Source organism: Staurois parvus, unplaced genomic scaffold (assembly GCF_062004578.1).
Source record: "Staurois parvus isolate SC_StPar_1 unplaced genomic scaffold, SC_StPar_1.0 ptg000009l, whole genome shotgun sequence".
Lineage (NCBI taxonomy): Eukaryota > Metazoa > Chordata > Amphibia > Anura > Ranidae > Staurois > Staurois parvus.
Window position 1 is genome coordinate 2,190,705 of NW_028317805.1, and position 22,580 is coordinate 2,213,284.

Below are 22,580 nucleotides of genomic sequence, written 5' to 3' on the forward strand. Positions count from 1 at the left end.
GGATTGTTTTACAAGGCAAGGGTTCACATAAACTTTAGGACTGTGGGCTTCAATACATTACATTTTTGTTTTTGGGTGTAAATATGATTTAATTGAAAACTATAAGGTAAACAGTCTGCGCACTAAGCAAAATTCTTTGTCTTGCCAAACGAACCAATGGCTGTCATTTAGGAGCATTCAACTTTTCACATTTTGAGTTGCACCCACTAGTTTCCAGCATGCTCCTAAATGCGCAGTATATAAAACGTGTAATGGTTCAACACTCTGCAAAAAGTGAAGGTGGGCTGCAGTGTTAATCTGAATTAAATGCAGTCTGTGTTATGCTCTACAGTAAACGATCACCAACACTTCTAATACAGGAGTGCAGTAACCCTGCACAATCATGTATTTTTAAAGCGTTAAGCTAACATTAACCAGCATGGATTTTATATACACTGATTTAATTAACGCTGAACCCTGGCCAAGCAGATGAATGCACTTAAATAAGTGAGTATGAGCTGCTTTACCTCCTTCACACTTACAAATTTGTTCAGTTTTGTGAGCGACACCCCTGATGGACAACACAGCTCAATTTGTAGCCTACGCTGCAGCAACACATAGCAGTCATAAACACATCTCCAGTCAGCTGACAGAACAATGAAATCGTAGTAGCAGACTGATGAGACATTATGGGTTCTTCTACTATGCATTGCTCTGAGTGATTGGCCCACAGTGCTGCCCTCCCCCTCTCCCAGCCCTGCTGCACAGTAGGTTGAAAATAAGAAAATTTAATGTGCTTTAAATGCATTTGAAAAAAAATTTAATGATAAAGGTAGTGTTTGTTTATTAATCACATTGCTGCACTATATTTTACCTGTCTAAAATTCAACTTTAACCACTTCCCACCCACAAAGTACTGTGGACGGGCGGTAGCTGCAGGCAAAGCGATGTACCTCTATGTCGCTGTGCTCTTCCGGGTTTAGAGCGCGCATGCCCCCCCGCTGACATTCGTTGTAGGAGGTGTATGTCAGCAGGTCTTGGTCAGTGATTTTGGCCAGGACTCTGCCGATCTCTTACAGTGAATGGAGATGCAGAGCTGTGCCTGTAGTTGTAAATACAGGCACAGGATCTAGCTGGTTCTTCTCTCCCTGGAACCATTTTGTTCCAGAGAGAGAAGAAAGACATCACACGTGAGTAAAAGCAGCACACTGCACCCACACGTTAGATAGAGACATTTTAACCACTTGATGGCCACATTACAAAAAAGAATGAGTTGTGGTTGTATTGGTCCACAGACCCAATTCATCATATGCCCGTGTTCTCTGCTGCCATGACCAGGCATAGATATGAGACGATTGTGCGCTTCATGCATTTCAGTGATAACACACTGTCATCGTCGGTGTGACCCTGAACATGACAGGTTCTACAAAACTCGGCCCCTCAAACCACCTCACTGAGAAATTTGCAGATGTGTATACGCCCCAGCAAAAGATCTGTGTGGATGAGTCCCTCATTCACTTTACTGGCCGCCTTGCATACAAACAGTACATCCCCAGCAAGCGTGCCAGATATGGGGTCAAATTGTATAAGCTCTGTGAGAGGGCCACAGGCTATACGTACAAATGTATGGTTTATGAGGGAAGAGACAGTGAAGTAGAGCCCCCTGACTGCCCAGACAAATGGGGAGCAGTGGCAAGATAGTTTGGGACTTGGTGTCGTCTTTGTTCTACAAGGGGTACCACTTATATGTGAACAATCTCCATACAAGCATGCCACTTTTTAATAATTTGTACAATCTTGCAATTGGCTCATGTGGCACCGTGTGACCTTAACATCGGGGCTTCCCCCAACGGCTTTAAAATATCCGACTTAGAAAGGGGGAGAAAACCTGCTTGAGAAATGATGATTTGCTTGCAGTGAAGTGGAAGGACAAACGGGATGTTTTCGTCCTGTATTCCATTCACACATACATGACAGTCCAAATTAACACGGTATTTTGGAGTTGTTGAGAAACCCTTCTGTGTCCACAACTATAACCTTAACATGGGAGGGGTGGACGTCAACGACCAAATGATGAATCTCTACCAAGTTTTCCAGGAAACCTCGACACTGGTACTAAAAGGTGTCTATTTATTTCAATTGGCTATATATAATGCTTTTGTAATTTATAAAGCAACTGGATGAAGAGGATCCTTCCTGAGATTCCAGGAAGAGATCATCACGGCCCTTTTGTATCCAGAAGGTGCTGTGGCCCAATCCTCAAATCCACACACTTACAGAACATACTGCATAAAAAAAAAAAAACAAACGAAAAAAAATAAATCATAGCAAAGTTCAGTGATATACCAGTATGTCACTGGTCCTTGTCGGGGTTTTACCCAACAAGGACCAGTGATGTACTGTTATATCACTGAACTTTGAGTGGTTATACCAGGATGATGCCTGCAGCTCCTGGTATAGTTTTTCTCAGCCGGCAATCGGCTTTCATGTAAAAGCAATCTTAGTGGCTAATTAGCTGCAGGATTGCTTTTACAAGCAGCGGGAAAAGATGAACCCCCTCCCCCGGCCTTCTCAGGCAGTCCCATGCCATCGGGGGAACCTGAGAATGCAGCTGGTGTTTCTGCCAGCTGACCATATAGCTGACTGGAGACTGGAATGGTGCCAATCATCTCTATAGTCTAAGAAATCAGACGCTACGAGCATTTCATCACTTCAGTTTTGCAGGATATAAAGAGTGCCATTTGTAAATTGGGAAAGAAACTAATCACACCAATCTTGGCAAGATTAGATAATGTAAGGGCAGAGGAGATATATAGAGTCTGATAGACCCCAGATTTGATCAAAAAAGAATATATGACAATACCCACTGAAGTTATAAGGGATATTTGCATTCCCGGTGATAGCATTAAAAGTGATCAAAAAAGAAAAAAATGAAAAAGGAGTGTGTAAAATAATGAACCTATAGAAGTTCATTGCACGGGGCATGCACAGTTTTAAAGCATGTCATTTTTGGTATCTACCCGGCATAACATCATCTTTTATTATGTACAAAATAATTGGCCAATATATTGTTTTTGTACATTAAAAGTAAAAAAACTGTATTGTTTTCAAAAAATGTGTTTGAAAAAAATCGCTGCACAAGTATTATGTGACATAAAAAATAGCAACACCCACCATTTTATTCACCAAGGTGTCTGCTTTAAAAAAATATATAATTCTGAGTGAGTGATGGATGGCATAAACTTCTAATGCTGGGCATAAAATGCCCCCACCCACCCAAAATGACCCCTTTTTAGAATGTAGACACCCCAAACTAGTTGCTGAGAGGCATGTTGAGTCAATAGAAGAATTTATTTTTTTACCACAAGTTTTTGGAAAATGACAAACATTTTTTCTTTTTGTTTACACAAAATTGTCATTTAAATGATTTCTTGCTTACACATGCTATGGGTATATATAGAATTACTCTCCAAAATACATTCTGCTACTTCTCCAGAGTATGGGGATACCACATGTGAGAGACTTTTTGGCTGTCTAGCCAAGTACAGGTCCCCAAAATCCAATAAGCACCTTCAGGCTTTTAAAGGGCTTTATTTCCTCATTACACTTCCTGACTACCTATCACAGTTTCGGAAGCCCTGAAATGCCAGAATAGCACCAAACCCCCCCCCCAAATGACCCCTTTTTGGAAAGTAGACACCCCAAGGAATTGTATAAGAAGCATGGTGAGTATTTTGCAAATCTTGTTTGTTGCCACAGGTTTTTGGAAATTGAAGAAAGAAAACAAAACATTTTTTCTTTTTTTTTATATTTCAAAACCTTGTGAGAAAAAAGGAGATCTGCAAAATACTCACCATGCATCTTTTTAAATTCCTTGGGGTGTCTACTTTCCAAAAAGGGGTCATTTGGGGGGGGGGGGGGTTGGTACTATCCTAGCATTTCAGGGCATCTGAAACTGTGATAGGTAGTAAGGTAGTGAAATGAGGACGTTATGCACCTTCAGGCTTTCAGAGTGGTCATTGGATTTCAGGCTCCTGTATGTGGCTAGGCTCCCAAAAAGTCTCACATGTGGTATACCCATACTCGGTAGAAGTATCAGAATGTATTTTGGGGTATAATTCTACATATACCCATAGCTTGTGTGAGAAATATATAATTAAAGTTACAACTTTGTAAAATAAAAAAAAAAAACGTTCTTGGCATTTTCCAAAGACTTGTGGAAAAAAATAAATATTCCATGGACTAAATATGCATCTCAACATATAGCTTAGGGTGTCTACTTTCTGAAAAAGGGGTCATTTGGGGGTGTTTGTACTGTCCTGGTATATTAGCACCTCGACAAATGTGATAGGCAGTCAGAAAGTAGAAGCTGTGTAAATTCCATTATCTATACCATAGTTTGTAGATGCTATAACTTTCACACAAAGCAATCAATATACACAAATTGGGATTTTTTTTAACCAGAAACATGTAGCAGAATACATTTTGGCCTAAATTTATGAAGAAATTTTAGTTTTTTGAATATTTTTTATAAGAGAAATGAGACATTTTTTTTTCTCAAAATGTTCGGTCTTTTTTTGTTTATAGCATGAAAAATAAAAAGTGCATAGGTGATCAAATACTAGCAAAATAAAGCTCTATTTGTGTGAAAAAAAAGGGACAAATTTAATTTATGTACAGTATTGCATGACTGCGCATTTGTTAGTTAAACTAGTGCAGAGCTGTATAGCAGAAAATGGAGTAAATTGCAGTATCTATACCATAGTTTGTAGACGCTAGAACTTTCACACAAAGCAATCAATATACACATATTGGGATTTTTTTTCTACCAAAGACATGTAGCAGAATACATTTTGGCCTAAATTTATGACTGAGTTTACTATAAATTTTTTATAGCAGAAAGTAAAAAATATCATTTACAGTCTTTTTTTGTTTATAGGGTGAAAAATAAAAAGCGCACAGGTGATCAAATACAACCAAAAGAAAGCTCTATTTGTGTGAAAAAAGGATATAAATTTTGTTTGGGTACAGCATTGCACAATTACTAGTTGAAAAAGAGCAGCACTGTATAACAAAAAGAGGCCTGGTCAGGAAGGGGAGTAAATCTTCAGGAGGGCAAGTGGACTTTTCACACTGCTTTTCAAAACACGTTTTTAACATGGTTTAATGCGTTGTATCAAAATTTAAAGGAATGCATAATGCATTTACATGCATTTCCATCCCTGGTCACCTGGGAAAAAAACTGAAGAACTCAAAAATCTTGTGGTGCGTTTTTAGTATGTTTCCATTGTCTATAGTTGAAGGTGCGGTTCTGGTGCGTTTTTGTAACAGGGCACTAAAGATGCAGCAAGCAGGAAATTTTAAAAACGCAGCATACAGATGTGAACAGTTAGATAGAATTTAAAGGGGACTATTTTTCATGTGCTTTTGCCTCACTGGGAAGGTGCATTTTAGCGCAGCAAAAGTGTGCTGGTGTGAACTGGGCCTAAAGAACATTGTCTGGGAAGATATCATCTGAGCTGGCCCTAAAGCTGGCTATACATGGGTCAGTTTTTTTAGTTCAACCAGTGGGTTGAATGGAACCACCCCCCCCAAACAGAAAGACCCATTTTGCTATACAAACATTCAAGGTGGATTGGGGAATCCTCCCCGCTGTGCTCTTGTATTCTGACAGCAGGGAGACTCCCCCCCTGCTGTCAGAAAACACAGACCAGTGCCGCAGCCTATTACCTGCAGCGCTTATCAAGTGGCTTTTATCCGACAAAGCAGTCAAAGAGAAATCAATCAGTAGATCAACTTCTGTTTAACCACAGAGGCCACATGGGTCAAAATTTAGCAAGTTCCTGTTAAACCGGCCAGATTTTATTCCATGTATAGTGACTTTAGAGAATAGACTGATACTCAGACTTAAATAGAATGTCTAGAGAATTGCTGGAGAACACAATAACAAGCATCAAATAAGACAGATATGTATTTAGGTGTTAAAGTGGAAAATAAAGCTAAATTTTCAGTTTTGGTGGAATTCCGCTTTAAAAATACTTCTGTGAAGTCACCGGATCCAACTTACAAGTAAACTTGTTTTCCAGCATTGTTTGCCTGTCTCCCCCATACCACATATCATTGACTTTCATTTGAAAGATTAGCATGCAACCTAATTAAAACCCATTCCATTAATCATCTTAGGCAGATGAAAAGCACACAGCTGCAACATCTCTAATTAGAATTTGATGATGTAATAAATAGGCTCAATTTATTACATTCGTTCTTGCCTGCTCATGGGAGTCCAGAGTCTTCCACATCAGCGTAAGAATGAGCACTTCCCCAAATCCAGCAGCGAAAAAGTTACAGTAGCAAGAGCACTAATAGGATTATTAGTCTATAGTCAGGGGGATAATCTCTTATATAGGTTTTCGTAAAAAAAAAAAAAAAAAAAAAAAAGGAAATCAAAGAATAAACCAACTCTTCCAAGCACAAACTTCTCATTCCTAATGAGGAGTCCTATCTTAGCTAGAGTAAGTTACCACCCATAATGCTTGATTTTTTTTTTCCTTTGACCACAGCCATAAGACTGAGATATTTTTATACATTGCCTTTGTATCTGGTTGGGGGTAGACATTTTTTTCTTAATCATTTAGTCATGCTTGTGAAGCAATAGCGAAAAGTCTGCTCAATTCCTTTCTGAAACCTTCCACACAGCATAGATCCCTAGAAAGACTATACGAGGACAATATCACAGTTGTAATGAGTAGAAGACAAAAAGGAAATAAAATCATCATGTATCATCATTGGCACTGGTCTCCCAGTCTAGTTGTTCACATGCTAAGCATGGCGATGATATCTCTCTGTGAACTGACTCGCCGGTACTGCACATCTTTCTGGTTTTTTTTTTCTTAATTAATGACCTAGAAGTATACATTTTAGAGAATTTAAATTTTTTCCTGTCATTTTCTATAACAGCTAGATGTGGTCAAGCAACTAGCATTTGCAGAAGTAGGCAACCAATGGCAGTGCACATACTCTTCTGAAAGGTCTACTTTGTGGTCTTTTTTGAGCTCTCAAAGAACACGTATTCCATATAAGCCTCAATGTACATGTGTGTGTATGTATATGTGTGTATATATATATATATATATAATTATTATACAGTATTTATAAAGCACCGATAGTTCGCTCAGCGCTATACATTACAAAGGGGGACAGAACATGTGACAGAACAATAACAATACAATGCAAAACATGAGGGGATTGAGGGCCCTGCTCTTTCGAGCTTACAATCTAGGAGGGAGGGGATGGTGGCACAGGAGGAGACAGCTGTGGGGTATGGAGTGGTAGGAAGAGTGGAGGTCGTCGGCATGTTAGCAGGGGGTGGGGTAGGCTTCCCTGAAGAGATGGGTTTTCAGGGAAGCCTAAAGGAGAGGAGAGTAGGTGATAATCTGATAGGTTGGGGCAGGGAGTTCCAGAGGATGGGTGACACCCTGGAGAAGTCCTGGAGGCGGGCATGGGAGGAGGAGACCAGGGAACTAGAGAGAAGGAGAACTTGTGAGGAGCGGAGTGTGCGTGCTGGGTGGTACTTGGATATTAGGTCAGTGATGTAGTTCGGGGCAGTGTGGTGGACGGCTTTGTACGTCAGTGTTAGGATTTTGAATTTGATCCGTTGCGCAATCGGAAGCCAGTGGAGGGATTGGCAGAGGGGGGTGGCGGAGATGGAGTGGTTGGAAAGGTGAATGAGTCTGGCTGCCGTATTCAGGATCGACTGAAACGGGGATACCCAGCGGCAAGGCAGGTCAGTAAAGAGGGAGTTGCAGTAATCGAGTCGTGATATGATGAGGGAGTGGATGAGCTGTTCAATGGTTTCTGGAGTTAGGAATGTGCGTATTTTGGCGATGTTGCGAAGGTGTAGTCTGTACGAGCTTGTTAAAGATTGGACTTGGGGCTGGAAGGATAGGTTGGAGTCCAGAATGACACCAAGTACTCTGGCCTGCGGGGCGGGTTTGATGGTGGCGTTGTTGGACATGATGGAGAAGTCAATGGGGGGTGGTGTCCGGACTGGGGGGAAGACAAGAAACTTGGTCTTGGAGAGGTTCAGTTTAAGGAAATGGAGCGACATCCAGTCAGATATGTCGCTCAGTAGGTGTGTGATTCGGGCAGAGACCGAGGGGGTGAGGTGGGGGGTTGAGAGATAGATTTGTGTGTCGTCGGCATAGAGGTGGTAGTTGAAGCCGTGAGAGTGTATGAGTTGGCCAAGAGAGGAGGTGTAGATGGAGAAGAGAAGGGGCCCGAGGACGGAACCTTGAGGGACCCCAACAGAGAGGAGGAGTGAGGGGGAGGTGGTAGCATTATAGGTAACGCTGAAAGAGCGTTGTGACAGGTAGGATGAAAGCCAGGAGAGAGCAGAATCTCTCAGGCCGAGGCCGTGTAGTTTTTTTGAGGAGGAGGGGGTGGTCGATACTGTCGAGGGCCGCAGAGAGGTCAAGGAGTAGGAGCACTGAATAGTGGCCATTAGCTTTGGCGGTTAGCAGGTCGTTGGAGAGTTTGAGTAAGGCAGTTTCGGTGGAGTGTAGGGGGTGGAATATGGACTGTAGGGGGTCGAGGAGGTTGTTGTCGTTGAGGTGAGAGCATAGGCGGGTGTAGACTAGGCGCTTGAGGAGTTTGGATGTAAATGGGAGCAGGGAGATGGGTCTGAGGTTGTTCGGGTCATTGGGGTTCAGGGAGGGCTTTTTAAGTATGGGGGTGATGTGTGCATGTTTCAGAGGGGAGGGGAAAGTGCCGGAGGAGAGGGAGAGATTAAAGATGTGGGTGAGGGAGCGTAGGATGGAGGGGGAGGGAGGTCGTAGGAGTTGTGAGGGGATAGAGTCGAGGGGGCAGGTGGTGAGGCAGGCATCATAGAGGATCTTGGAGACTTCCTCGATAGTAGTAAGGTCAAAGGTGTAAAGTGTTGGGGGGGGCTTCAGTAAGAGGAATGAAGGGTGGGGTGGAAGTGGAGGTCAGAGCAGTGGTGGGGCCGTGGGAGAGGGGTGATGAGGGGGTAGCTGAGTGAGGGGGAACGGGGTTGGAGGGAGTTTGAGCAGTGACGAAGTCCCTGCGGGTTATGTCGAGGGAGAGGGGGGATGAGGGGGTAGCTGTGTGAGAGGGGACAGGTTGAGAGGGTGTGAGAGTTGCGGCGATGTCCTTGCGAATTGTGTCAATCTTGTTTTTGAAGTGATTGGCAATCTCAAGGGCAGTGAGTGAGGTGCTGGGTGGAGGTGGGGTGGCGAGAGTAGAGAGTTGATGTATATATATATATATATATACATACACACACACACACACACATATTGTAAATTATGCTATAACTTATGATATCTTTGTATTAGGTGCACGACATACCCTCCCTGGTTATAGTAGATGTGACTGATATATGACTTTTATACTTTTATTGTCCTCTTACATTGACAGCTGTCAGGTGGGGATCAGAGTCAAGGACAAAGCTGTGCCAGGGCCCAACTGGAACTCTGACTTAACTATGTGAAAGTCCTTGATTCATAGGTGCAAGTCAGGACATCTGTATGATGCTGGGGTATAATTTGCTCGAGAGAAGCAAGGTCAATGCACAGCCATGAAGGAGTTTCAGAGACTGAAGATTCTGCACTGTGGTTTCTACTTTACATGCAAAAGAACCAAATGCACAATGATAAAATCGCACAAATGCAAATAAGCCTTAATACACTGGGGTAAGATTCTTCTGGTAGCAGATTTGAATTGGTTTTTTTTGTACAGCATGTTAGTTTAGTGGATTATATAGTGTATTATAATAATCCAATAGTTCTAATAAAAATGTTTTAATAAAACTTTGGAAACAAGGAGGAGACATTATGGCTGCACCTGTGTGCTGTGGTGCCAAATGAAGTCACAAACATGAATGTTTTTTGCTCATGCATGGATACATTTTTATGGCCATCTGAAATGCAACATCTAAGCTTCAGTAATAGCTCATCAGAGATGGACAATGTTATATTGCCTCTCTCCATATTTTTCAAACACCAGTTGTGTGACAAAACTGTCTTCTTGTAACTCTTTGAATGTTAATAATGTGTAGTATGATCTACACTAACAGGATCCATATTACCAAGGACTAAATGTCTCCATATTTACAAACATTTCTATTATGGCCCATGTTTGTGAGGGATTTAAAGGGTTATTAAACTCTCATTTTTAAGCACTTTCAGCAGTTGATTTAATAACTGAATATGCAGCTTCCTTGTCTTTTAATCCTTACTTATTTTCCTGTTTAGGCTGGTGCCATGACTGCTATACCAGGTTTCAGGGTGGCTCCTTTTTTTTCCCAGAAGCTTGGCTCCTTTCTCTTAAAGTGTCATATGGAGCCCCCCGGACATGCAGGGACAAAAGTTGTGTCTCCCTACAATGTGTGTATCAATAGAAGCTTAGGGTGGAAGGCCCTCACCTGCTCCTTCCCTTCTCCAAGCTCATAGGCCGACTGGAGACTGCACTTTCCACTGTTAGTCAATTTGCTGTGAAGACTAGAAGTTCAGGAAAGCAGCATTGAGAAAAATAATTTTAACAAATAGTTTACTAGAAAATGTTTTTGTTTTATTGTGCTCAATTTGTTAAGAAAAAACACTTGAGGGTTTGAGTGGTAGCTGATCATATTGCACCAGCCAAGCCACCAAAATTTTAAGATCCTTGATACACAAAAGGGAAATTTCACACACATGCCCATCAGTGTTTTAGAAGAATATAATGCTATATAAACAGCAGAAATAGAAATTTCACCAAATGGCTGTGACACTTTTCTTACAAGGCAAGTGGGTTTTGTGTATGTCTGCCACAATAGTACTTCTTTTTCATTAAACATGTGAAACTGCGCTTAATACAAGTGGAAAAAAATAAATAAAAAACCTATATTAAACACCAAGTAGGGAGCCACACTCAAAAATGTTTGATTACAAGATATTAATGTACCAGCTACCCATTAAACAGGTATATAATTAGGAACAGATATGCTATGTGATATACAGTATTATAGTGAAACCCATGTAAACATCAGTGAAATAAAGTGACAATCCTTAAAAAGTGAACATCCTTAGAAATTTTCAAGCATGAAATAAAATTAGGGCAGCACAGTGGCTAAATGGTTAGCACTTCCGCCTCGCAGTATTAGGGTTGCTGGTTCGAATTCCAACCCTGGCACCACCTGCCTGGAGTTTGCATGTTCTCCCTGTGACTGCGTTGGTTTCCTCTGGGTACTCCGGTTTCCTCCCACACTCCAAAGACATGCTGGTAGGTTAATTGGCTCCTGTCTAAATTGTCCCTAGTATGTGTATGTATGAATATGAGTTAGGGACTTTAGATTGTACACTCCTGGAGGGTTAGGGACTGATATGAATGTACAACATATGTATGTAAAGTGCTGTGTAAATTGACGGCGCTATATAAGTACCTGAAATAAATAAATGTATATTCAATGTGTGATCAATACAAAAATATTCCGAACATGCTGACTCCACCAGTGGGAAGGGAAAAAAAAAAAATCAGGCTTCTTACCAGAAGCACATGACCCCTACGAAGCGAGGTTATGAACGAAGATCATCCCTGGGAATCAGCCGAATAAGCTTTGCAGTGAGCACTCAGCAGCCGATAGTCATCTCAATATTTATATACAAAACATGGACTATAGGAGAAAGGGAGCAAGGGACATAGTGTAATCCTGTAAAAGGTTAACATTTACTGATGTAAAAGCATGGGGATGCTTACAAATACAGAGATGTGAAAAGCATACTGCTACTCGATCCAGCAGATGTGATGGCAAGCTCCATCTGACATGTTTCATCACAAAAGGACGTCATCCGGGGACGGTGCATTTAATTTTATGCTTATTTTTTAAGGATTGTCACTTTACTTTACTATAATATATCACATAGCAGATCTGTTACTTATTATAAATTTATTGAAAAGGGTAGATCAGCATTTTTAAAAACACTTCTTTTTCATTGTTTATTTAAAGCGGTTTTAAACCCAAAAGAAGAAATGTACTATATTGCAGCTTACCAACTGTTAGATGTGGTGCCTGCATTAGTTTTCCATTTTTTAGTCTTTTTCCCCCCCCTCTGTTTTCACATGGTGATCTGACCAGTAGCACACCTCCTGTTTTGGAGCGCTCCTATTCTTGATGAAGGAGCACAGGGGCACCTTTGAACAGCAGAGCAGCAATATTAATCTTGGGGTAGCAGAGTGTTAGATGTACTAGCAGATTTAGATGCACTAACAAATTGAGGCTAAACTCCAGTTTACAGATACAGCAAACTTTTTTTCCTTTTGGGATCAAGGTTTTATATAAATAAAAGTTTATCACTGCAAGCACCCATGTCAGTGGCAAATGGTTTGTCTCATTCCTCTACATCCACAAGAGTTTGTTCTTTTGAAAAACAACAGATTTACTGGCCAGATCACCAGGTGAAAATAAAAGAAAGCCTAAGAAAGAAAACAAATGCAGCTATTACATTTTAGAATTGGTAATCTGCAATGTAATTAATGCCTGCTTTTTGATTTAACACAGCTCTGATGGATAGACAGTCTGTCTCTAGAACTGAGCACTACATGCTCTTACACGCTACAAATAGCTCCTTATTTATTCTATTATCTTTTACTCTACCTGCACTATGCTGTCTGTTGCAGCTGTAGTCAAAAATCTCTCTTCTTGTTCTCAATATTGTCTGTATAAGAAGTGCATTAAATTGAAATCTCTAGGGAAAAAGGAAAAAAATACTTTTGTATCATTACACTAAAATAGCTAGATAGGCACCTAAATATGACTATATAACAAAACTATGAGGCTATTATCTATTATGTTGAGTAACACAACATATTCAGAATGCACATTTTGTGGGCGAACAGGCAACAAATGCATGTAAACAACTGAAAAGCACATGGGGGAAATTTATCAAAACTGGAGCAGCTGTGCATGGCTGCTCTATAATCAGCTTCTATCTTCACCTAGTTTAGCTTTGAAAAAGAAAGTTAAAAGCCGACTGGTTTTCATTCAAAACTGCTCCAAGTTAAATCATGCTGGTATCAAATGCCCATGTGATCTAGCCCTCAGACATATAAAAGCTAAATTTGGGCAATATGAAAAAAAGTGACCCTAAAGCCAAAAATATTTTTTAGTTTTGGATAGATTTGAGAAGGGACATTTGTTAGGCTTTTCTTTGGTGTCAGTTTCCCTGCTGGGGAGGATTCACCCTCTCTTTTTGTCCTGCAGACCATTGACAATTGAGTGGAGATGTCAGAGTTCATTATCGGAACAGAAAGTGAGGGTAAATCTTCCAATGTGAATATTTGTTTGGGTGACAGAGATTTTCCTTTACTTAGTTTTCCTCTGAAGCCCTACATACACGAACTGGTAAATGTTTAGTACTTTTCAAACCTGAACAAAAAAAAAAAAAAAAAAATCAGAATTTGAATAGTTGTTACAGGAAATGCATCTGCTTAACACACACTCTGTTATATATAAAAAAAATAAATCACACTGAACTTAAAATATTTTTAGAAAGTGCAAAACAAAATATTCAAAGAAAACAAGACACATGCTAAGATTGCCACAACGAACAGTTTATTGCTTGAAGTTGAGAACCAGATAGCCCATGTTGTTTAAAGGCGATTCTTAGACAACCATAAGTGGAATTTCCATTTGCATGAACATAGTCTTGTGATAAGATTACAGCAGACATGGCACACTAACATAACGCAGCGTCAGCCTTGTACGGAGCAACTAATGTGCAACCGCCAAGTCAGATTCTGCAAGCAGAGATAAAATAATTTCTGAAACGTAGTGATTTAGAAACAAAATATGAGTCTCAACCTAATGCAATCGCATAGTCCATGAACTCTGTAGTGTTCTGAAGTAAATCAATAGTAGAAACATTTGTGTTTCATCAAAAGACTCTTTAATCACCTTTTAATGTTGTACTCTGGGGTACCTGCCAACAGCGACAAGTCTTTCCTTTTCTAGGAAAAAAAAAAATATATATTCTTTGAGCACAATTGTTCTAAAACTAGGTTCTATCTGTATTAGGCTATTCTAGATTATCTATATATATATATTTATGATATGTCTCCCATCTCTTTACTGGGGTATAGAGTAATTGGCACCATGATACAGTAACAAAAGACAGCTAAAAAAAAATAAAAAAAATAAAATAGTTTACAAAACCCTTAAAAGATACACCCAATCCTACCTCGAAACTTCACATTCAGTCCTAATATCACATACAAATAATTTATTACAAGAGTATTAAAGTGAAAACTGCTACTATATATATATATATGTATTGTATTGACGGTGTTTCTGTATCAAGGACAACACAAAAAAGATTACGTATAGAAATTTTGGTTGCTGATGTACATATATCTAAAACTTCTACTCCTGAATGCTCATTACTGATATGGCACATAACGCCAGTACTGGAAGGAATACTTAGCATAGATCTTGGTAAGATTTATAAATTATCTTTAAAAAGTATATATTTTTTATATTTATATATTATATATATATAAAAATTAAAAGCAGCTGCTGTGTGACTTGAAATACACAAACAAACCATGTTATATGGCAGTGTAGTACGGTAAATCCTTTTAAAACACTAAAAATGGGAGAGGAAGGGGGTTAAAGACTGGGGCTTTCTACCTAGCGTGTGCTATCTATTGACATTCAGTAATGGCTATTGATCTGACAGGTCACTAAAAGATGATCATGATTATTGCACTTTAGTGGCTACACCCCTAGCTAGCCTAACGTTAGGGATACAGGCCTCGGTCAACATTGAAAACACATTAAAAACCATAAATTTCTTGAATACGAATAGTAAACTTCCCCATGTTGCGTCAGGCTTTGTGCCTTTACAACTGCATTAGAGTTTCAGTCTTTAAGAAAAAATGCAGGAAAATGTGAGTAGATTGATGAGAGGCTCCTTTTGTTGAGTTCCATCAGCTTTTAGTGGGCAGAGCTGGGAAATAATACTTCCTCCAGCAGTGTGAGGGGTCACCCTTGAAATACTGAAGGTGGACAGCAGAGCTGTGGATGATCCCAGAGGCTGATAAACCCCCCCCCCCACAGAGATGCTGTGCAGGGAAACCTGTCTCCAGTTTTGTCTCATGCCTTGGTAAGATAAAACAGGAACTTACGATATGCATGGTCTGCTAGCGTTTTGGCAACACAACAGTGATGTAAAAAATATATACATGTATCCATGTTTCTACTGGATGCTCTACAACCATACAGGAAAGTGAGGTATGTGAGATTTTTGGGAAGATGAAGCCTAGTAGATGATCCATAATGTACAAAATGAGCTGTGAGGACCAGAATTTATCGGTGAGGCTCTAAAATGGAGGAGTTTGCTATACTGCAGGTGGACATCCTCACAGCGTGGTCTCTCGATAGATCTTTTCACTTGGCTGGCATCTCTTCCCTGTAAAATGGGCGAAAGTTTTTTTTTTTCTCATTAAAGCCAAGTAACAGACACAAAACATAATTTTGATACAGCAAAATAAATACACACAAAACACATATGCACATCAAAACAAAGTAAAAACATGCAATATTAATCAGTAAACCTTAGGAGACAAAAGTAATATATATATGTAGGCACCATGCCATGATAATGGTAAGCACTTCACAACAGCCCTGGCAGCTCCAATGAAACGGATATGGTCCTGTTTCTCCATAGATTTAACATTTTCAGGTGTATCATACTGTAAGTATCAAGAGTTGAAAGGATACATAAAGCCAATTGCTAAAGCTGAAATTGTCACCTAATCAGCTGATTAAAGTAAAAGGTATTTGCAGCAGCTGATTTATTTAAAACACTGAAGAGCACACCACTATACGGAATACCTGACTAGTATAAATTTGGAGAACTATGTTTGTAATAATACCTAAGGCGGCAGAAAAAAAAAAAAAAGAAAGAAAAAAAGAGGGTAAAATTGTCAGCAAGGTTATGTTTTCATCTCCGATCAGCCATACACAGATGCACCATAACATTATGACCACGACAGGTAAAGTAAATAACACCGATTATCTTGTGACAATGGCATCTGATAGTCGGTGGGATATATTATATAGCAAGTGAACATGTTGCTCCTGACATTGATAGGCTAAAAGCAAAAAAAAAAAAAAAAAAAAAAGGGCAAGCGTAAGGACTTGAGTGACTTTGATAAGGTCCAAATTGTAATGGCTAAATGAATGGGCAAGAGCAGCTCCAGAACTGCAGTTCTTGTGGGGTGTTCCCGGTTTGCAGTTGACGGGACCTACCAAAAATGGTCAAAGTAAGGAAAACTAGCGAACTGGTGAAAGGGTCATGGGCAGCCAAGAACTACTGATGAACGTGGGGAGTGAAGGCTGGCCCATGTAGTCTGATCCAAAAGAAGAGCTACTGTAGCTCAAACTGCTGAAAAAGTTAATGCTGGTTCTGACAGAAAAACACACAGTGCATTGCACAGTTTGTTGTGTATAGGGCTGTATAGCCACCAATCTGTCAGGGTGCCCATGCTGACCCCTGTCCACAGTAAAAAGCAGCTACAATGGGAATGTGAGCATCAGAACTGAACCACAGAGAAATGGAAAAAGGTTGTCTGGTCTGATGAATTCAAGAATTGTTTGAGGAACACAACAAGTTTGAGGTGTTGACTTGGCCACCAAATTGTTTAGGTCTCAAACCAGTCAAGCATGTGTGGGATGTGCTGCAAAAATAAGTCTGATCAATGGAGGCCCCACCTCACAACTTACAGGACTTAAAGGATCTTGTACTTACAGCTTGGTGCCAGTTACCACAGCATACCTTCAGAGGTCAAGTGCCAGGATGGGTTACGGTGAGTGGTCATAAGGTTATGGCTGATTGTTGTATTTGTCTGTACTTTACTTTCTTTCTATAACTCATGCTGACCTCCTGTCATCCAAATAATGTATCTCCCTGATGAACTCCCCTGCAGAATAGTTTGTAACTTTTCACACCATAAATACTTGTAATCCTCCTAAAAAGCTGCTTTCTTGTGACCTGAGTCTACATGGATTGTGGGCAGAGAATAGCAGGGCACACTGTTCTTTATTAGGTTACTAGTGAGGACAAGCCAGCATTACTGGGTGGGTTGTGGAGTGCAGACCTGTGCCAGTATCAACAGACACTGGCAGCAATGTCAACATCCTGACATCACCATTAGAGTCCTAAATACTACAGAAGGCAATGTTCATGGCAGCTGGGCTCAACAGGATGCAGCTACATTAAGCTCAGTGTCATGCAGCTGGAAGTAAGGAGGTGGCCATTCCACGAACTGCAGGAAAGAAGATGCACTGCAGCAAAGAGGCAGGAGTTTTAGGGAAAAACTCCCTCAACTACTACAGGTAAGTACTTCAACTTTAAATGCAGTATTATTCCAACTTTGAGAGTAGGAAAGAATTGTCATAGTTGACAAAGCTTTATTCACCCCAGGGCACCCAGACCTTTCACAAATCTTAACTGTGTCTATAATTTGGAGTCTGTTTTTTGCTATGTCACTTTGCTCGATTGCTTGAATACTCAGCAATATCACATTCCATGCCTAAGACAAGAGTTTACACCACAACAGACTAAGTGACCCGCTCAACCTCCTAGCTGGCATGGAGTCTCTAGTAAAATTAATCACACCTTGAGATCAAACACTTGTTTAACTATGAAAAACCAGTTCTATATCATCATAACTGAATGTATAAGTACATCTACAAAAATTGTAGATGCATAAAAAGTGTCCTCATAAAGATTGTTTATCTGTACAAACATGAATTAAACACTTTTTTTTTGTAGATGCATTTATACATTCAGTTATAGGATGTTTTATGACTGGTCCATTGTAGTCTGTTAAACAAGTATCTGGTCTCCGTTGTGATTAGTCAAGAGTTTGTTTAGATACTGTGAAAAATTAGTTTCAGTGTAATTTTCTGTTTAATAGAGCTCTGATCTGATTTCCCCCTATGAATAGGGGCTTGGCGTTGACTTTCATCATATATGTATTTACGGTATTCTGAAAGGTGCACAGTCTTATATTTTTGCTTCCAAGTCCTCTAGATCAGCCATTCTCAACTGGGGTGCCTTGCGGTTTCTTCAGGGGTGCCCTGGCAAAACGTCTAAAAATTGCCCAAAACTTGTATACAAGCCAGCGGGTGGAACAAGCCTGCATTTTAGTTATAAAAAGCCACAGGTTTTCATTGTGCACCATTACGACCTTCTAGCCACTGGCATCCTGACAACCAATGACATCATCAGTTGATAAATGGATGTCATCCTAGTTTTACCTTCCCCTGCTCCTCTCCATCAACGCTGGGGTCACATTAGCTCATTGGTGGAGAAAAACTGAGGGAGAAGAGAAACACTGGAATGCTAGTCAGTGCGCAAAAGTGTATTTGCTTTGGAAGAATAAATCAACTCTAATGTTGGGTGTCCTATATGTGTGGATGTTGCTGCGTTATATAAAATTATTAGAATAGTTTTTCCCATTTTAGAATGGGGTGCCCTTTTAAAATTACGGACAGCCTTGAGGCACCCCATTCTAGAAATAATTTAAGAGGGTGCCTCAGGACTGTCCATAATTTTAAAGGGTGCATTGACTGAAAAAAGGTTGAGAAACACTGCTCTAGATCCAATGAGGTACCAAATTCACCCAATCATTTTACAATTTAAGAAACTAACACTGAGGTGGACCGGAAGTTATCAGGCCTCTAACAACCTCTACAGTTGCAAGAAAAAGTATGTGAACCCCTTGGGATTACGTGGAGTTTTGCATGAATTGGGCATAAAATGTGCTCTGAACGTCATCTAAGTCACAACAATAGAAGAACACAGTCTGCTGAACATAATACTACACAAACATTAGATGTTGCCATGGTTTAATTGCACATAACATGTAAACATTCACAGTGCAGGGAGGAAAAAGTATGTGAACCTTTGGACTTAATAACTGGTTGACCCTCCTTTGGCAGCAATAACCTCAACCAAACGTTTCCTGTAGTTGCAGATCAGACCTGCACAACAATCTGGAGTCATTTTGGACCACTCCTCTTCACAAAACTGTTTCAGTGTAGCAATATTCTTGGGATGTCTGGTGTGAATCGCTCTCTTTAGGTCATGCCACAGCATTTCAATCGGGTTGAGGTCAGGACTCTGACTGGGCCACTCCAGAAGGCGTATTCTGTGCTGTTGCAGCCATTGTTTTGTTGAATTACTTGTATGCTTTGGGTCATTGTCCTGTTGCATCACCCATCCTCTGCGGAGCTTCAGTTGGCGGACAGATGGTCGTACGTTTTCCTGCAAAATGTCTTGATAAACTCTGGAATTCATTTTCCCATCAATGACAACAATCCGTCCAGGCCCTGAGGCAGCAAAGCAGCCCCAAACCATGATGCTCCCTCCGCCATGTTTCACAGTGGGGATGAGGTTTTGATGTTGGTGTGCTGTGCCTTTTTTTCTCCACACATAGTGTTATGTGTTCTTCCCAAACAACTCAATCTTGGTTTCATCTGTCCACAGTATATTTTGCCAGTAGTGCTGTGGAACATCCAGGTGCTCTTTTGCAAACTTCAAACGTGCTGCAATCTTCTTTTTGGACAGCAATGGCTTCCTCCGTGGTGTCCTCCCATGTACTCCATTCTTGTTTCATGTTTTCCTTATTGTAGATGTGTCAACAAAAATGTTATCATGTGCCAGAGATTTCTGTAGGTCTTTAGCTGACACTCTGGGATTCTTCTTTACCTCATGCAGCATTCTGCTGCTGTGCTCTTGCAGTCATTTTTACAGGACGACCACGCCTAGGGAGAGTAGCAACAGTGCTAAACTTTCTCCATTTGTAGACAGTCTGTCTTACCATGGACACATGAACATCAAGGCTCAAGGAGATACTTTTGTAACCCTTTCCAGCTTCATGCAAGTCAACAATTCTTGATCGTAGGTCTTCTGAGAGCTCTTTTCTGCGAGGCATGGTTCACATCAGACAGTGCTTCTTGAAACCAGTAAACCCAAAACAGGTGTGTGTTTTTTAAGGGCAGGACAGCTGTCAGCAACACATCCAATATCATCACACTGATTGGAGTCAAGGTTGGCTCACTCCTGGCTCCAATTAGCTCTGGGAGAAGTTATTAAGCTAGGGCCTCACATACTTTTTCCTCCCTGCACTGTGAATGTTTACATGTTATGTGCAATTAAACCATGGCAACATCTAATGTTTGTGTAGTATTATGTTCAGCAGACTGTGTTCTTCTATTGTTGTGACTTAGATGACGTTCAGAGCACATTTTATGCCCAATTCATGCAAATCTCCACGTAATCCCAAGGGGTTCACATACTTTTTCTTGCAACTGTATGTTTAAAACCTGTTGAGGTCATAGTCAAAGGCCTCTGCAGGATAACCGAGTTGTAGGTAATCTGAATGTACTGAAAGCTAAACAGAGGCATGACAAAAGACATATAGTAGTTAAAATTGTTAGAGGAAAAATGGACTGTAAACTACCATGGAGTCTGATCTTAACCAGTACTAAACATTGTCCTGGACCACAGTACATACAGTGGGGCAAAAAAGTATTTAGTCAGCCACCAATTGTGCAAGTTATCCCACTTAAAAAGATGAGAGAAGCCTGTAATTGGCATCATAGCTAGATCTCAACTAAGAGACAAAATGAGAAAAAAAAATCCAGACAATCACATTGGCTGATTTGGAAAGAATTTATTTGCAAATTATGGTGGAAAATAAGTATTTGGTCACCTACAAACAAGCAAGATTTCTGGCTCTCACAGACCTGTACCTTCTTCTTTAAGAGGCTCCTCTGTCCTGCACTCATTACCTGTATCAACGGCACCTGTTTGAACTTGTTATCAGTATAAAAGACACCTGTCCACAACCTCAAACAGTCACACTCCAAACTCCACTATGGTGAAGACCAAAGAGCTGTTGAAGGACACCAGAAACAAAATTGTAGACCTGCACCAGGCTGGGAAGACTGAATCTGCAATAGGCAAGCAGCTTGGTGTGAACAAATCAACTGTGGGAGCAATAATTAGAAAATGGAAGACATACCAGACCACTGATAATCTCCCTCGATCTGGGGCTCCAAGCAAGATCTCACCCCGTGGGTTCAAAATGATCACAAGAACAGTGAGCAAAAATCCCAGGACCACATGGGGGGACCTAGTGAATGACCTGCAGAGAGCTGGGACCAACGTAACAAAGGCTACCATCAGTAACACACTACTCCGCCAGGGACTCAGATCCTGCAGTGCCAGACGTGTCCCCCTGCTTAAGCCAGTACATGTCCAAGCCCATCTGAAGTTTGCTAGAGAGCATTTGGATGATCCAGAAGAGGTTTGGGAGAATGTCACATGGTCAGATGAAACCAAATCAGAACTGTTTGGTAGAAACACAACTCGTCGTGTTTGGAGGAGAGAGAATGCTGAGTTGCATCCAAAGAACACCATACCTACTGTGAAGCATGGGGGTGGCAACATCATGCTTTGGGGCTGTTTCTCCACAAAGGGACCAGGACGACTGATCCAAGTACAGGACAGAATGAATGGGGCCATGTATCGTGAGATTTTGAGTGCAAACCTCCTTCCATCAGCAAGGGCATTGAAGATGAAACGTGGCTGGGTCTTCCAACATGACAATGATCCCAAACATACCGCCCGGGCAACGAAGGAGTGGCTTCATAAAAAGCATTTCAAGGTCCTGGAGTGGACTAGCCAGTCTCCAGATCTCAACCCCATAGAAAACCTTTGGAGGGAGTTGAAAGTTCGTGTTGCCCAGCGACAGCCTCAAAACATCACTGCTCTAGAGGAGATCTGCATGGAGGAATGGGCCAACATACCAGCAACAGTGTGTGCCACCCTTGTGAAGACTTACAGGAAACGTTTGACCTCTGTCATTGCGAACAAAGGATATAAAACAAAGTATTGAGATGAACTTTTGATATTGACCAAATACTTATTTTCCACAATTTGCAAATAAATTCTTTCCAAATCAGGGAATGTGATTGTCTGGATTTTTTTTCTCATTTTGTCTCTCATAGTTGAGGTCTACCGATGATGCCAATTACAGGCCTCTCTCATCTTTTTAAGTGGGAGAACTTGCACAATTGGTGGCTGACTAAATACTTTTTTGCCCCACTGTAGTTGTTAAGTGCAGCGTCAGTGTTAATAGAAGGACTCTTGTATGCTTCCAAGCTGACCCAGCGAGAGCTTTTGGAACATTTATTATATTGTGCTAACCATGTGCTCTTACCAGCAAAATAGTATCTTGAATTATTTTGATATTCTTCAAAAGAAAGAAACATAAATGTAACAATTTAGTGAGCTGGAGTCTCTGAATGTGATACATCCACTGATTTCCCTTATAATGTGAGCATATGAAGTATCCACTCCATATCCCATAATACAATGTTCTATTATGAAAGATTCAGAAGGATTCCTATTCTCTGACTTTGTGGAAGCCAGAATTTGCATATCAATTTTATGGGGCTCTCCGGAAACTCTGAAAGAGGACATGTTGCAGCTCTTACAGTAGTATACTTGACCTTAGGGTGCCTACATTAATAT

General features: G+C 40.6%; 1 protein-coding gene across 2 annotated transcripts in view; it reads right to left on the minus strand.

Moving 5' to 3' along the window:
* Window positions 1-13,563: 13,563 nt before the first annotated feature.
* INPP5A (inositol polyphosphate-5-phosphatase A) overlaps window positions 13,564-22,580 on the minus strand; it is a 569,268-nt gene continuing 560,251 nt past the window's right edge. For both annotated transcript variants that reach the window (XM_089669171.1, XM_089669173.1), the window contains exon 16: window positions 13,564-15,440. In XM_089669171.1, the coding sequence (XP_089525297.1) occupies window positions 15,391-15,440 (50 nt within the window). In that variant the 3' untranslated portion in view covers window positions 13,564-15,390. The remainder of the gene's footprint in view (window positions 15,441-22,580) is intronic.